At 25.5% G+C, this 13,118-nt stretch overlaps 1 protein-coding gene across 7 annotated transcripts in view; it reads right to left on the reverse strand.

Moving 5' to 3' along the window:
* LOC117173008 overlaps window positions 1–13,118 on the reverse strand; it is a 54,632-nt gene that overhangs the window by 21,240 nt on the left and 20,274 nt on the right. For 6 of the 7 annotated variants that reach the window (XM_033361353.1, XM_033361352.1, XM_033361350.1 and 3 more), the window contains 2 exons: window positions 1,645–1,788; window positions 1,305–1,575 (listed from right to left, as the gene is read on the reverse strand). The exons of the other annotated variant lie outside the window; for it this stretch is intronic. In XM_033361353.1, coding sequence (XP_033217244.1) covers window positions 1,305–1,362 — 58 coding nt within the window. In that variant the 5' untranslated portion in view covers window positions 1,363–1,575; window positions 1,645–1,788. The remainder of the gene's footprint in view (window positions 1–1,304; window positions 1,576–1,644; window positions 1,789–13,118) is intronic. 7 annotated transcript variants of the gene reach the window in all.

The following is a 13,118-nucleotide window of genomic DNA, read 5'->3' on the forward strand; positions in this document are numbered from 1 at the left end:
TTGTGTGTTTATTTAAGCCTGTATCATTGAATTTACAATAAAAAGCGATCCCCCTCCCCCGGCCCGGTTCAAAATTTCGGCGTTATTTTTAGTTTGTAGGCTTAAATTTCCTTTGTTTTCTTTCTTTTATCGTGAAATTATAATGAGTTGCTTTGAATTACTTATCTTTAAGTACGTTTCCGAATTTCCCAGTAACTGCAAATCGAGGCACAATTTTAAGAAACTATGATTTGTTAAAAAATTGTCTTTCTAATCAAAAATGCCACTATAACATTTTTAGTTGAAAATTATTATTTCGTATGAAAATTGTATTTTTTGGTAGAAATTTAATTTTTACATTTTAAAATTAATCTTCTTATTTGAAATTCATATTAAAAATTTTCAAAAATTATTCAAAATTCAACTTTTTTGGTTGAAAATACAAATATACTTTGTTGAAATTTGATTCATTTCTTGTTCAAAATTAACTTTTTAAGCTAAAAATTTACCGATTTAATTTTTATTTTGTACTTGGGAAATGTTACTTTATTGATAAATCTATCATTCAACTATAATTTCATGTCAGAAGAGAAAGAAAATTAATTTATTCATTTTAAATAAGCCCGCGCTCAACGACGCATGCGCATTTACGACGACCTAGTAGGACAATTGGAAAAGTGCTGTAAATGGGAATAGGGAAAGTAAAAATCGGGAAAATGGGGGTGAGGAAAGTGGGCATGGGGGAAGTGTGGATGGGGAAAGTGGGGATGAAAGACGGGAGGGGAAACGAAATTCGAAAAGGGGAAGAGAGAGTGAGGAGCTATGAGTAGTCGGAGAGGGAAATGATTTTAGCGGGAAATTTGAACTTCTTCATTATTATCTTGGCTACAATAGCATCTTTTGTAAAAGCGCGGGGCGATATTTGATTGGTTTTCAGTATTTATGTTAATCTACTTTGATAAATAGATTTTCTAAGCGAAATAACAACAATAAAAAGTTTACATATTTGAAACTTAAAAATACAATATTGAGACCAATTTACGAGAAGCGGTGAAAATAGAATAGGCAGTCTTAAAGATTTTTTAAATAAACTCTAAATGTTTGCAATTAAATAATTAATTGATAAAAGCCTTATAAATAAGGTATAATATCATTTACCGAGAATGTTAAGGACCTGAAATAAAAAAGTTTGGAAAGAAAAAACAGTAAAAGATAGTTTAAAAGGGTTGAATAATTTTTTAAGTTATAGCTTGACCTTAAGCAAATTTGAATTTGGAAACATTTCATATTTAGATTGTGATTTATATTACGTTGAATATACTTACCGCAGAAATGTAAAAAAATAGTGAGTACAAATGTAAGAGTCCTCATAACGATCTTCATTTTTCTAATAGATTTCGTAAACTTCCACTGATAAATTTGGAATACATTCACTCATTTGGAATATATTACTCATCACCATGACTCCCAAAAAATACCTTCAGAATGATTAAAATTTACCACCAATAAGAAAAATTCTATTTATAACCGAGACCACTGATTGGTTGCTGAATGCATCAGATTCGGCCATCTTGACAAAAATTGCTACGTGGAAAGCTGTTCAATTAAAGAAAATAATGTAATCATTTCATTTCTCAAATAAAGATTGTTATCAATATACCCAACCTAAGTTGTAAAATCTATATTGCGCATGTGCTTGCGAAGATGTTATGTTTTATGTTCTCGTAATACATTCTTATCTTTTATAATTTTCTCCTTTTTCGTTAACACCTGCGTGGAAATTTCGCCATAGCGCTAGCTGGGTCTAAACTAGAAAAAAATGGGGATTTAGACAGAAACTCAGTTTTAGATGAAAATACAGTAGAACCTCGATTATCCGGCCTTCGATTATCCGAGGCTCCGCGTTATCCGAGGCTCCGCTTTATCTGAGACAACGGGACTCATCCTAGCTCTCCGCATTAAATAAAATGTATGCTCGGATAATACGGAATATTATCGTAGTTTGCGATTATTAATAAATTATTTAAGATAATTCCACATTCGTTAGTTGTTTACTTTTATTCGCTAAATATTTATGCTTATTTTTCTATTTGAAATATATCAAAAATAGATCAATCTTCCGAAAATTTTTACTTCTTCCGTATTATCCGAGTTTTCGCTTATCCGAGGTATCCCCCCCCCCCCTCACATTACCTCGGATAATCGAGGTTCTACTGTTCATAGATTAATCGTGTTTGATGGTGTTTATAAATAAGAATAAATGTCCGGAGCAAAACTGATTTGACCAAAAAAGAAATTTTGTTTAAAAATACCTGAATTTTCAACCAAAAAAAGTAACTCGTAAACAAAAATTGAAGAGTTAAATTTTCAGTTAAAAAAACTAATGTTTTCAACTGAAAAATAATTTTTAAACACGTCATATAAATTTTCTGGCAAAAAACTGAACTTTCAATTGAAATCATTAATATTCAATTTAAAACAAGTTACTTTAACCGATAATGACGAATTTTTATCGAAATAATTTAATTTTAAACTGAAGAATTCAAATTTTTAAAAAAATCTGCTAACTCTCAAGACCAAAGGTGAATTTTTAACCCAATAAATTTCATTAACTAAAAAGATTAATTTTCGAAAAAAGATTAATTTGAACGAAAATGATCCATTTTTTCTACTTAAAAAAAATGAATTTTCCACCAGAAAGATAAATTTTATACCCAAAAAGACACATTTTCAATAAAAATTATAAATTTTTACCAAAAAAACTGCATTTTTAACGAAATAGTTCAATTTATAACAAGAAAAGTAACAATACAATCAAAGATATTAATTTTCTAGAAAAAAGTCGACTCTTTAACAAAATATATGAATTTTCAACCAAGAAGATTAATTTTCAATTTTAAATTATGAATCTTTCCTCCCCAAAAAAAGAATTTTGAAACAAAAAGTTGAATTTCTAACCATACAGACTGATTTTCAACCAACAAGATAAATTTTCCATCAAAAAGACAAATTTGCAACAAAATAATTTAATTTGAGACACACAAACGAATTTTAAACAAAATAAATGATCTTGCACCAAAAAAAAAATTAATTTTTAACAAAAATATTGAATTTCTAACCCGAAAGATGCATTTTTAGCAAAGAAAATTAATTTTCTACCAAAAAGACAAATTCTCAACCAAATAATGCCGAATTTTTATTGATATAGTTCAATTTTAAACAAAAAAATTTTTATTAAAAAAAAACAATTTTACTAAATCTTCAAGATAAGAGGGGAATTTTTAACCCAATAGATGATTTCATCAAATAAAAAAATTAATTTTTGAACAAAAAGATTAAACGTGATTAATAAATTCTTTCTGAATAAAATTAATTTTTAACAAATTGGTTAAACTTCTTACCAAAATGCTAATTTTCTTTACCAAAAAAACAAATCTAAAAAAATTTATGAATTTTCCACCAGAAAGATAAATACCTACCCAAAAAGAAACATTTTAATTAAAAATTATCAATCTTTCCCCCAAAAACTGAATTTTTAACCAAATAGTTTAACTTTAAACAAAAAGAGTGAAATTACAATTAAAGTGAATAATTTTTTAGTAAAAAATTAGAAACCTTAACAAAATATATAAATTTGCAACCAAGAAGGTTTATTTTTTAACTAAAATTATGAACCTTTCCCTTAAAAATTTTTTTGAACCAAATAGTTGAATTTCTAACTACAAAGACGAATATTCAACCAACAAGGTGATTTTTCTATCAAAAAGACGAATTTTTTACAAAATAAATCAATTTTAAGCCACAGAAATAAATTTTTAACAAAAATGATTAATTTTTCATGGAGAAAAATGAATTTTTAAAAATAATTATTAAATTTCTAACCAAAAAGAACAAATCGAATGGTTACATTTTTAATTAAAAGAATTGATATTTTCAAGTGATAAAAAATAATTAACACAAATCAAATAAGTTTTCAAGCAAAAAACTAAACTTTTAACTAAAATGATGAACCTTCAATCAAAAAGATTAGTTTTCTACCAAGAAAGTCCGATTTTCAACTAAAAATAAGGTAAATTTTGTATTTTAAACCAAAGGTGAAAGATTAAATTTCTTTAGTGAAAACAAATTAATTTTCAACCGTTAATGGCGAATTTTCAACGAAATAGTTCAATTTTAAACTCAAAAATATGAATTTCAAAAAAATTTCTACTAAACCTTCAAAAAAAGAGATGGATTTGTAACCAAATAGATTGTTTATCAACTAAAAAAATGAATTTGGGCCCAAGAAAATGTATTTAAACGAAAATTGTGAATTTTGTCCACAACAAATTAATTTTTAACAAATTGGTTGAACTGCTAGGCCAAAAAGATGTTCAATGAAAATTTTGCAATGGAATTGATGAATGAAATTTTAATGAAACATTTACAATAGAAATTATCAAGCTTTACCCCAAATCCTAAATTTTTAACCAAATAGTTTAATTTCTAACCATAAAGATGAACTCCCAACCAAGAAGGAATACATTTTTGACGGAAATGATTCATCTTTTACCGAACACAATGAATTTTCAACCCAAATATTACATTTTTAACTGAAAAGTTGAATTACTAACCAAAAAGATGAATTTTTAGCCAAGAAGATTAATTATCTACTAAAAAAGACTTATTTTCAACCAAAAACATAAATTTTCAAAAACAAAACATTAATTCTCTACAAAAAAATTAATTTTGGACAAAATTCATTAATTTTTAATCAAATTCATAAAAAAACCATCATTTAGTCATTCATAAAAAATTAATTTTATACAAGGCAGATGAATTTTTATCCAAATAGTTGAGTTTGCAGATAAAAAACGATTTATTACAACAAAAAATGGAACATATTAATTTTTAGTTATGGTATGATTTTTAACCATCAAACAAAGGATTTTCAACAAAATAGTTCAGTTATTAAGAAACAGAACAAAACTTTATCCAAAAATGAATTTTTCAGGAAATAGTTGAATATTTAACCAAGGAAATAATTTTTTTAATTTTAAAAATTTATTTCTTCGGTTGAAAATTGATTTATTGTGTTGAAAATTTTAATGTTTAATTAAAAATTTTGGGTTGTGAGAATTCAACCATTTTGTTGAAAATTCAGACATGAATTTTTAACAATATTTTGGATAAAAATTTAAAAAGTTGGAGCATTTTCAAATTTGTTGATACCAACTTTTTCAAGATTTAAAAATTCCATGTACGATCATCAGTATCAATAAAATAAAAATAAAATGATTCTTATAACTTTTTTTGATAAAAAAAAATTATCAGATTTATAGTATTTACAAAATTCTAAAAATTAAACGTAAACTATCATCTTAAGCCAAACAATGCACGATATAAAAAAAGTCAAGGAGAGAAAAACATTTAATTTTGAACACCCTACAAGATTATTATAACAACTTTTTGCATTATTTTTTAAATCAAAAATTCAATAAAAAATTTGAATTCACAAAAGTTGCTCTTCCAAAAAAGAGCTACAAATTTTTCACCAATAATTTTTAGATAGGCTGCATAATTTATGTTTTAATTGTAAAAAATAACATTAAATATACAAATATTAAATTTTTGGAAAAACGAAGCAAATTGCAATAAAATGTTCAATGCAAATTTTTCAAAAGGATGCGTGCCTTTTTTTAATAATGAAAATCATGCAATAGAAAAACTTTTGTTTTAATACCAATTTATATTATTAATTGTAATAATATAAATATATTGAAATGATAGTTTTTTCAGTGTAACTGAGAATAAAAATGAGTACAAAATAATAAATAAATATTAAAATAATCTTAAAAAATAAAATTTGGACATAATTTTGCAATATGTTAGAAATAAATGATAGGCCGAGGTTCAAAAATAAACATAATATACATTTTATATAATAGTTTTGAAAATAATGTGGAAAAGTTTACATTTTGGATAAAATCGAATGTGAAGCACGAGATGCGTGATGAGAATATGTTCGATAAAGCCGAAGAAGCTTTAACAAAAGAGAATTCACCATCACCAAAATTACAAATTTTTATAGTCCGTTTCAATTTGGCCCAACAAGAAATTTTATACTTATTAATTACACGGTTATACAATTTAAATATGAATATAAATATATAATTAATAAAAACAATAATAGCAAAGATATTTTATTAATTGTATTTACTCCCTAATTTTCCAAATTTCTCGTGAAAAGCTGGTCACCATTTTTTAAATCTTCCAATGTTCATATCTAATTGCTTAATTTTTTTTTATTCAAAAAAAGTATCACCTAGCTTAAGTCGAGACACAATCACAAAATGATCATCTGATAAAGAAAAATGGATAAATTAATAAATCTGTATGGTTCCGTCGTCCATATTATAAAAATCCGCAAATTTACAAACTTCAAGGTTACCAGACTACATAATTTGTAAATGAAAATAGCAAATGATTTTTCTTGTAAAATTATAACGATAAATCTTTGCTAAAAGAAATAATAATTTTTTATAACTCGAATTAAAAAAAATGCAATTTTCCATTAAAAAATAAAAAATACGTAAGCATTAGATGTTATTCTAGACTGTAGGTTACAGAAAGAACATTTTGAAAATAAAAAAAATTATATAAGAAAATTAGCGTATCAAGTCCCTAAAAAATTTAATTAATTAAGAACTCATTGTCATATATGGCTGATTTTTACATGTGGGCAGACTCCATATTTAAAAATTCGTATCGTTGTAATTTTTTTTTTAGAAAAACTATTTGTTTCATATTTGTTTTTATTTGATTATAATATTCATATAGCCAACGTTAAAGAATGTTTCAAACATCTCAAAGTTTTCAAGCAATAAAAATACCGTAAAAAAATATAAGTCGAAAGCTTGCAAAAACATAAAAGACATTCTCAAAACACAGGGTGACATATAGTTTTTTAAACGCAATCGTTGAATTTTCAAACCAACAAAAAATTTCTACTAAAGAGATGAATTTTAAACTCAAAAAGTTGATTTTCAACAACAAAAATAATAATTTTTCACCTTTATTTATTTAAGATCAAAATGAAATCTACTAAATCTAAAAATCAAACATACCTAAAAATCTGATTAAAACCACATTGAAAAAAAGGTTAGTTAAGCCAACGATTTAGTTAATAACATATGGTACTGCTACATTATTAGTTGACACTACTTTTTTATTAGTTTGTACAACAATTCCATTAGTTGCATTGACTATTCAGTTAGTACCAACAACCAAGTACATGGTTGTCCCAACTAATAAAATATCAGTACCATATCTCACAACTTGTATTGTTCGCCCAACTAACCATTTTTTTCAGGACAGAGGATGGCAAAATTCGCAATTCAAAATGATATTTTGAAAATTACAATTTGGTAGAAAATGAAACCGGTTGAAGTTAACTTAAAGGAATCTCTATTATCATCAGAGATATTTACCATCAATCAGTATAGATACCTTTTTTATTACTGTGAAAATAGAAATTAACCAATCGATTAAGTTGACCCTTAAAGACCATACTATGGTCTGGTGGACCGACGCGTGATTTGCAATTCTGTTTATTTGGAAGTAGTTAGAGGGCGACACTTCGGACCTGTGTGGGGAAAAACTTTAGGTAGAACCCTAACAGCAAGGTATCCCAGTGGCCATAAAATTCGGCAACGTATTTGCGACATTGTTACGACATATTTACGACAACTTTACGACATACTATGTCCATGTCGTTACATTGACTTTACGATATCGTACAGTCATCGTAAGATCATACGACATATTTACGATATCGTAAAGACGAATTAGCGACATGGAAATAAGATGTCGTAAAGTTGTCGTAAAGATGTCATAACGATGTCGTAAAGACGTCGCCAAATTTTTTGCCCACTGGGATACTACGCAACTCAGAATCGCCATAGCAGCGGCAGTGAAAACGTTTAAAGTGTCGTGTCGGTCTGTGTGACCATAATGTGGCTTAAACGTCATTTTTTCGAAAAAATTGTAAGTATGATTTTTTATTTTTAAAAGTTATGGCCAGCTCCCTACTATAATAATAAACATTATATAATTTTGAAAAAAATGTAATAAAAAAAACATTAAAAAATAAGTTAATATACATTTGGAATCGAATTGAAGATTCGATGCGGGGTATGAATTTAAAAATTGTTTTTTTATTTAAAAATACAACTATTTGATTGCAAATTATACATATTTCAATAAAGATTCAACTATTTGACAAAAAAATCGTCTTTTCTAATTAAGTCAAACATTTCTTATTTAAATTTAAAAACTGCTTTGTTTAAAATGTCAAATAATATAAGTTACGTTAAGAATCCTTTTTTTCGAAAAGTTAACTATTTTATTGTAAGTTATTTATAACGATTTTAGAGAACAATTTTTGTTACACACTCCTTTTTGAATTAAACTGTTTTTGATTTTTAATTAAAATCGTTTTTGATCGAAAAATCACCTATTACAAGTTTCGTTAAGAATTGAACTCTTTCGTTTGAAAAATAAACTATTTGTTTTAAAGTTAAATTAATTTGTAAAAAAGGCATTTTTTGTAGTTAAAGATTTATAGTTTTATTTAAAAATGCAACTATTTCTAAGAAAATTAAAGTTTTTTTGCTAAAAACTCGTATTTGTGGTTGAAAATGTCTGCTATCTGATAAGAAATTTAACCATTTATTTGGAAAATTAAATATTTGTTAGGTAATTTCCTTTTTGGTTTAAAAAATTATAATTGCCTTCAAAATTGAATAATGTTTTGAAAATTCATTTATTTTTTTCAAATTCGCCTTTTTGGTCCTTTTTGGATTATAATTTAAATTCTTTTTAGACATTGATCTCTTTTTGGGTGATGTTTTTTTTCTATTTTATGGAACAATTTTTCTATAAATTCATTAAATTTTTTGTTAATTCAACTGTTTTTGACTTTTACTTAAAATCTTTTTTGGTTGAAATATCACCTATTAAAAGCTTAGTTAGGAATTGAAGTTTTTTTGGAAAATTAACTATTTGTTTTAAAGTTGAACTACTTTGTAAAAAATGCATTTTTGCAGTTCAATATTCATAGCTTGAATAAAAAATTCAACTAATTAGTAGAAAATTAATCTTTTTTGACAAAAATTAAGTTTTTAGTTCAAAACTCGCATTTTTGGTTACAATTTTCTACTATCTGATTAAAAATTCCATAATTTATTTACAAATTTAACTATTTGGTAGGAAATTTACTTTTTTGATTAACAAATTATGTTTCCCTTCAAAATTTAATAATTGTTTTTTAAATTCATGTATTTTATAAAATTTACTTTATTGTTAAAATTTTATTTTTGATTTGAAAAGCTCAGATGCTTTGAAGAAAATTCTTCTTTTCGGCTTGAAAATTCAAAGATGTGGTAACAAATAAAACTGTTTATTGAAATTTAACAGTTTGCTGTAAATTGAATTTTTTGACTAAAAAATCTCAATTGGCCTTAAAATTGAACAATTTTTTTAAAAAATTGGTCTGTTTAGTGAACAATTCATCCACTTTGGTTAACAATTAAACAACTTGGATTGGAGTTGAACTAGTTTTTGAATTATTATTGTTAAACATGTAATTATTTTGTTACCAATTTGTATTTTTTGGATCAATTTAACTGGTTAGAACCAGCTTTTGTTGTTTTTGAAAATTATTTTTTCGAATAGAAAATTTAAAAATTTACTACTTCGTTGATAGCTGATCATTTTCTAGTTGAAAAATCAACTATTTGGTTAAAACTTCAAGTATTTTTGTAAAGATTTGTATTTTGGCGTAGAAACTTTAGATTTTTGATTCAGTCTATTTTCTTGAGTAAAAATGTACGTTTTTGGTTGTAAATCAATCCATTTTAATTGAAAATTCAACTACTTTTTGCTACAAATTATTCTCTTTTTATCGAATTCATCTATTTTTTATTAAAAATTAAATTCTTGTTGCTTGAAATATCAACTATTTGATGCTTCTCTCAGAAGCTGAGCCTAAATTATTTGAAAAATTATTATTTGGTCAAACCATTTTTATAGTGAATTAGGAACTTCTTTTTTCAGTTTATCCTCAACAATTAGGATTTAAAAATGTGTAAATATATTATTTAAGGGAACCTGTGTCGACATTAGCAAATACACTAAATTTCACTAAAAAAATTAAATGTCATAACATTTTATGTTTATCTCAGCATGTTTTCAGAGTTTAAACAAAGATTTCCGCAAAACAGATTTTTATTGATTTAACGTTATCTCTGCGAAGGTTTCACTTGAACTTTATTTAATAATGCGAGAAACAAATTAAGTACATTTCACCTTTATTTGAGTTACTTATGCTAAATATAAATTAATTAATTTTTTATAAGGAAAATAATTCCAAACAATAATTAAAATTTAGAATTCGAAAATCTCATAAATTAATGAGATAAAAAAATTTAAAAATGTCTAATTTGCAAATTTATTAAGCTTTTAAGACAAAAAATGTATTTTCTAAAGTAAAAGATGACTATTTAATAAAATACTCAAAGTTTCAACAAAATAATTTAGTTTTCAGCATGATAATTGTATTTTCAACCTAAAAGGATAAATTGCAAACAGTAAAGTGTCATAGTTTATATTTCAAACAAAAAAGATGTAATTAATCAAAAAAAATTTAACCGAAAAGACGAATTATCTCTCCTAAAATTAATTTTTTATATCTGGTGTCAAAACTAATGCATTTTTACCCAAAAATAAAAAATCTATTTTTCTGGTGGAAGAATTATTCTTTTATAGAAAATTTAACTTTTTAGTCCAAAAGCCTTTTTTTGTTTAAAATTTATTATTTCACTTACAATTCTAGTTAAAAAATAAATTTCAAACAAAAAAAGGCTTTTCGAATAAAAAGTTAAATTTTGTACAAAGAAAATAATTATTCTTCCATCAGAAAAATAAATTTTTTAACATATGTAGTCTTTCTTTTATCCAAGTCGTTGAATTATCAATTAAAATAGATTTTTGTTAACAAAATGGTTAAGCTTTCTACAAAAGAAATGAATTTTCAACTAAAAACATAGATCTTCAAGAAAAAACAATATTTCTTAATAAAGTCATTCAACCCAAGCTTTAAAGCAAAAGTTGAATATTCAAGCAAAGAAGAGTAATTTTTAACAAAAAATTTGCATTTCCTTAAAAAAGGTATATTTTTAATAAAATAGAAAAAATTTTTAATCAAAAAAGATAAATTTTGGAAAAATATTGGAATTTTCTTTAAAAAAAATATGAATTTCTACTCCAAAAAGACAAATTTTTAACCGATGAATTTTTATTATAAATTTTTTTAAAAATAGTTGCATTTTCATCCGAGAAATATTTCAACTGACTTTTCGCGATTAAAATATAAATTTTTCAACCCGAAATAAGTTTTGACGAAAAAAATTAAATTCTCAACCCCAAACGAAATTTTTTTACCAAAAAGAATGAATTTTCAACAAAATATTTGAATTCTCTACGAAAAAGTTGCATTTTTATCCAAGAAAAATCAAAGCTGTACTATAAAAAATGAATGTTTAATTTTTCTAAATATTTTTTTAAGTTAAACTTTCATCCAGAAAATATTTTAGTTCATTTTTCAACAACAAAATAGAAATATTTAACAAAAACCAAATTTTCTACGAAATATTTAAATTTTCAAACAAAATAGTAGAATTTTAAGCCAAAAAGTATGGCTTAAACAAAACTGCTGATTTTTTCACCAAACAGTTATATTTTTATTAAAAAAACTATGAAGTTTGTACTATAACAAATGAATTTTTAATAAAAACAATTTATTTTTTTTTAAGTTGAACTTTCATCTAAAACAGATTTTAGTTCATTTTTCAAGAACAAAATATCAATTTTTAACAAAAACCAAATTATCTACGAAATAGTTACATTTTTTAAACTGTATAGGAGAATTTTGAACCAAAAAGTATGACTTAAACAAAATTCTTTAATTTTCCACCAAACAGTTGGATTTTTATTCAAGAAAGATAAAATTTCTTCTAAAATAGACGAATTATAAAAAAACTATAAAAATAGTGTAATTTTTATTGAAAGAAGATTTCACTTTAGTTTCCAGCATCAAAATAAAAACTGTAAAGTAAAAGGTAATTTTCTACTAAATGGCATAATTTTTAATAAAAAATGAATTTTAAACAAAAAGTAAATGCTATAGGAAAAGAGCTGAATTTGTAACTTAAAAAGACGAATTTTTAACAAAACAGTTAAATTTGCAAACAAAAAAAATTCCTTTTGGAGGAAATTGTTAAATTTTCAACCAAATAATAGAATTTATAACTAAAAAGATAATATTCAGGATGGATTTTTTGCGAATTTAAAAAAAATTACGTACACGAGTGAAGGACCCTAAACCCAAAAAATTGTGTTGACGCCCTCCCCATTCAGCTTTTACATAATTTAAGTACAGTCCCTAAGGAAAGTGAGGGAGTAGAAAGTAGGCAAAGTGAAAAATACGAAGTGATTGGGATATAGAGTAGGGAAAAGTAAAAAAAGTGCAGGTGTGAAAAAGTACGAAGATGGGATGCGTGGAAAATGAATGTAGGGAAGTTGAGTACAGAGAAAGTAGAAAAAGGAGAAATTAAGGAAATTGAGGCAGTCGAAAGTAGCACAAGTGAGGAATCTAAAGAATGTTAGGAGTTAGATTGAAAAAGAGGGAGTAGTAAGAGGAGTCAAGTAATGTAAAAGTAAGGGGGTAGGATGGGTGGGGAATGAATGTACAAAAATTGACCAGAGAAAAAGTAGATGAAATGAAAGTAACGAAAGGGACTGGATGAGAAGAACAATAGGTATTAGAGTAGAATTAGGGGAATGAGTGAATGGAGAATTAAGGGAAGTGATGAGATTAGAAGTATGGAAAGTGAAAGGCTGGTAAGTAGGAGAAGCAAATGGAAGTGAGCAATATGAGGGAAGGAGAAGTAGAGAAAGGAAAATGAAGGAAATTGAAAGAGGGTGTAGTTAGGAATGTGAATAATAATAACACAGGCCGACAAAATTTGACAAAGGTCCGGAACCAGAGACCAGACCTAGTATACCCGAAGGTTTTTGCTGCGCTGAATCCGAATCCGACC

Source organism: Belonocnema kinseyi, chromosome 5 (assembly GCF_010883055.1).
Source record: "Belonocnema kinseyi isolate 2016_QV_RU_SX_M_011 chromosome 5, B_treatae_v1, whole genome shotgun sequence".
NCBI lineage: Eukaryota > Metazoa > Arthropoda > Insecta > Hymenoptera > Cynipidae > Belonocnema > Belonocnema kinseyi.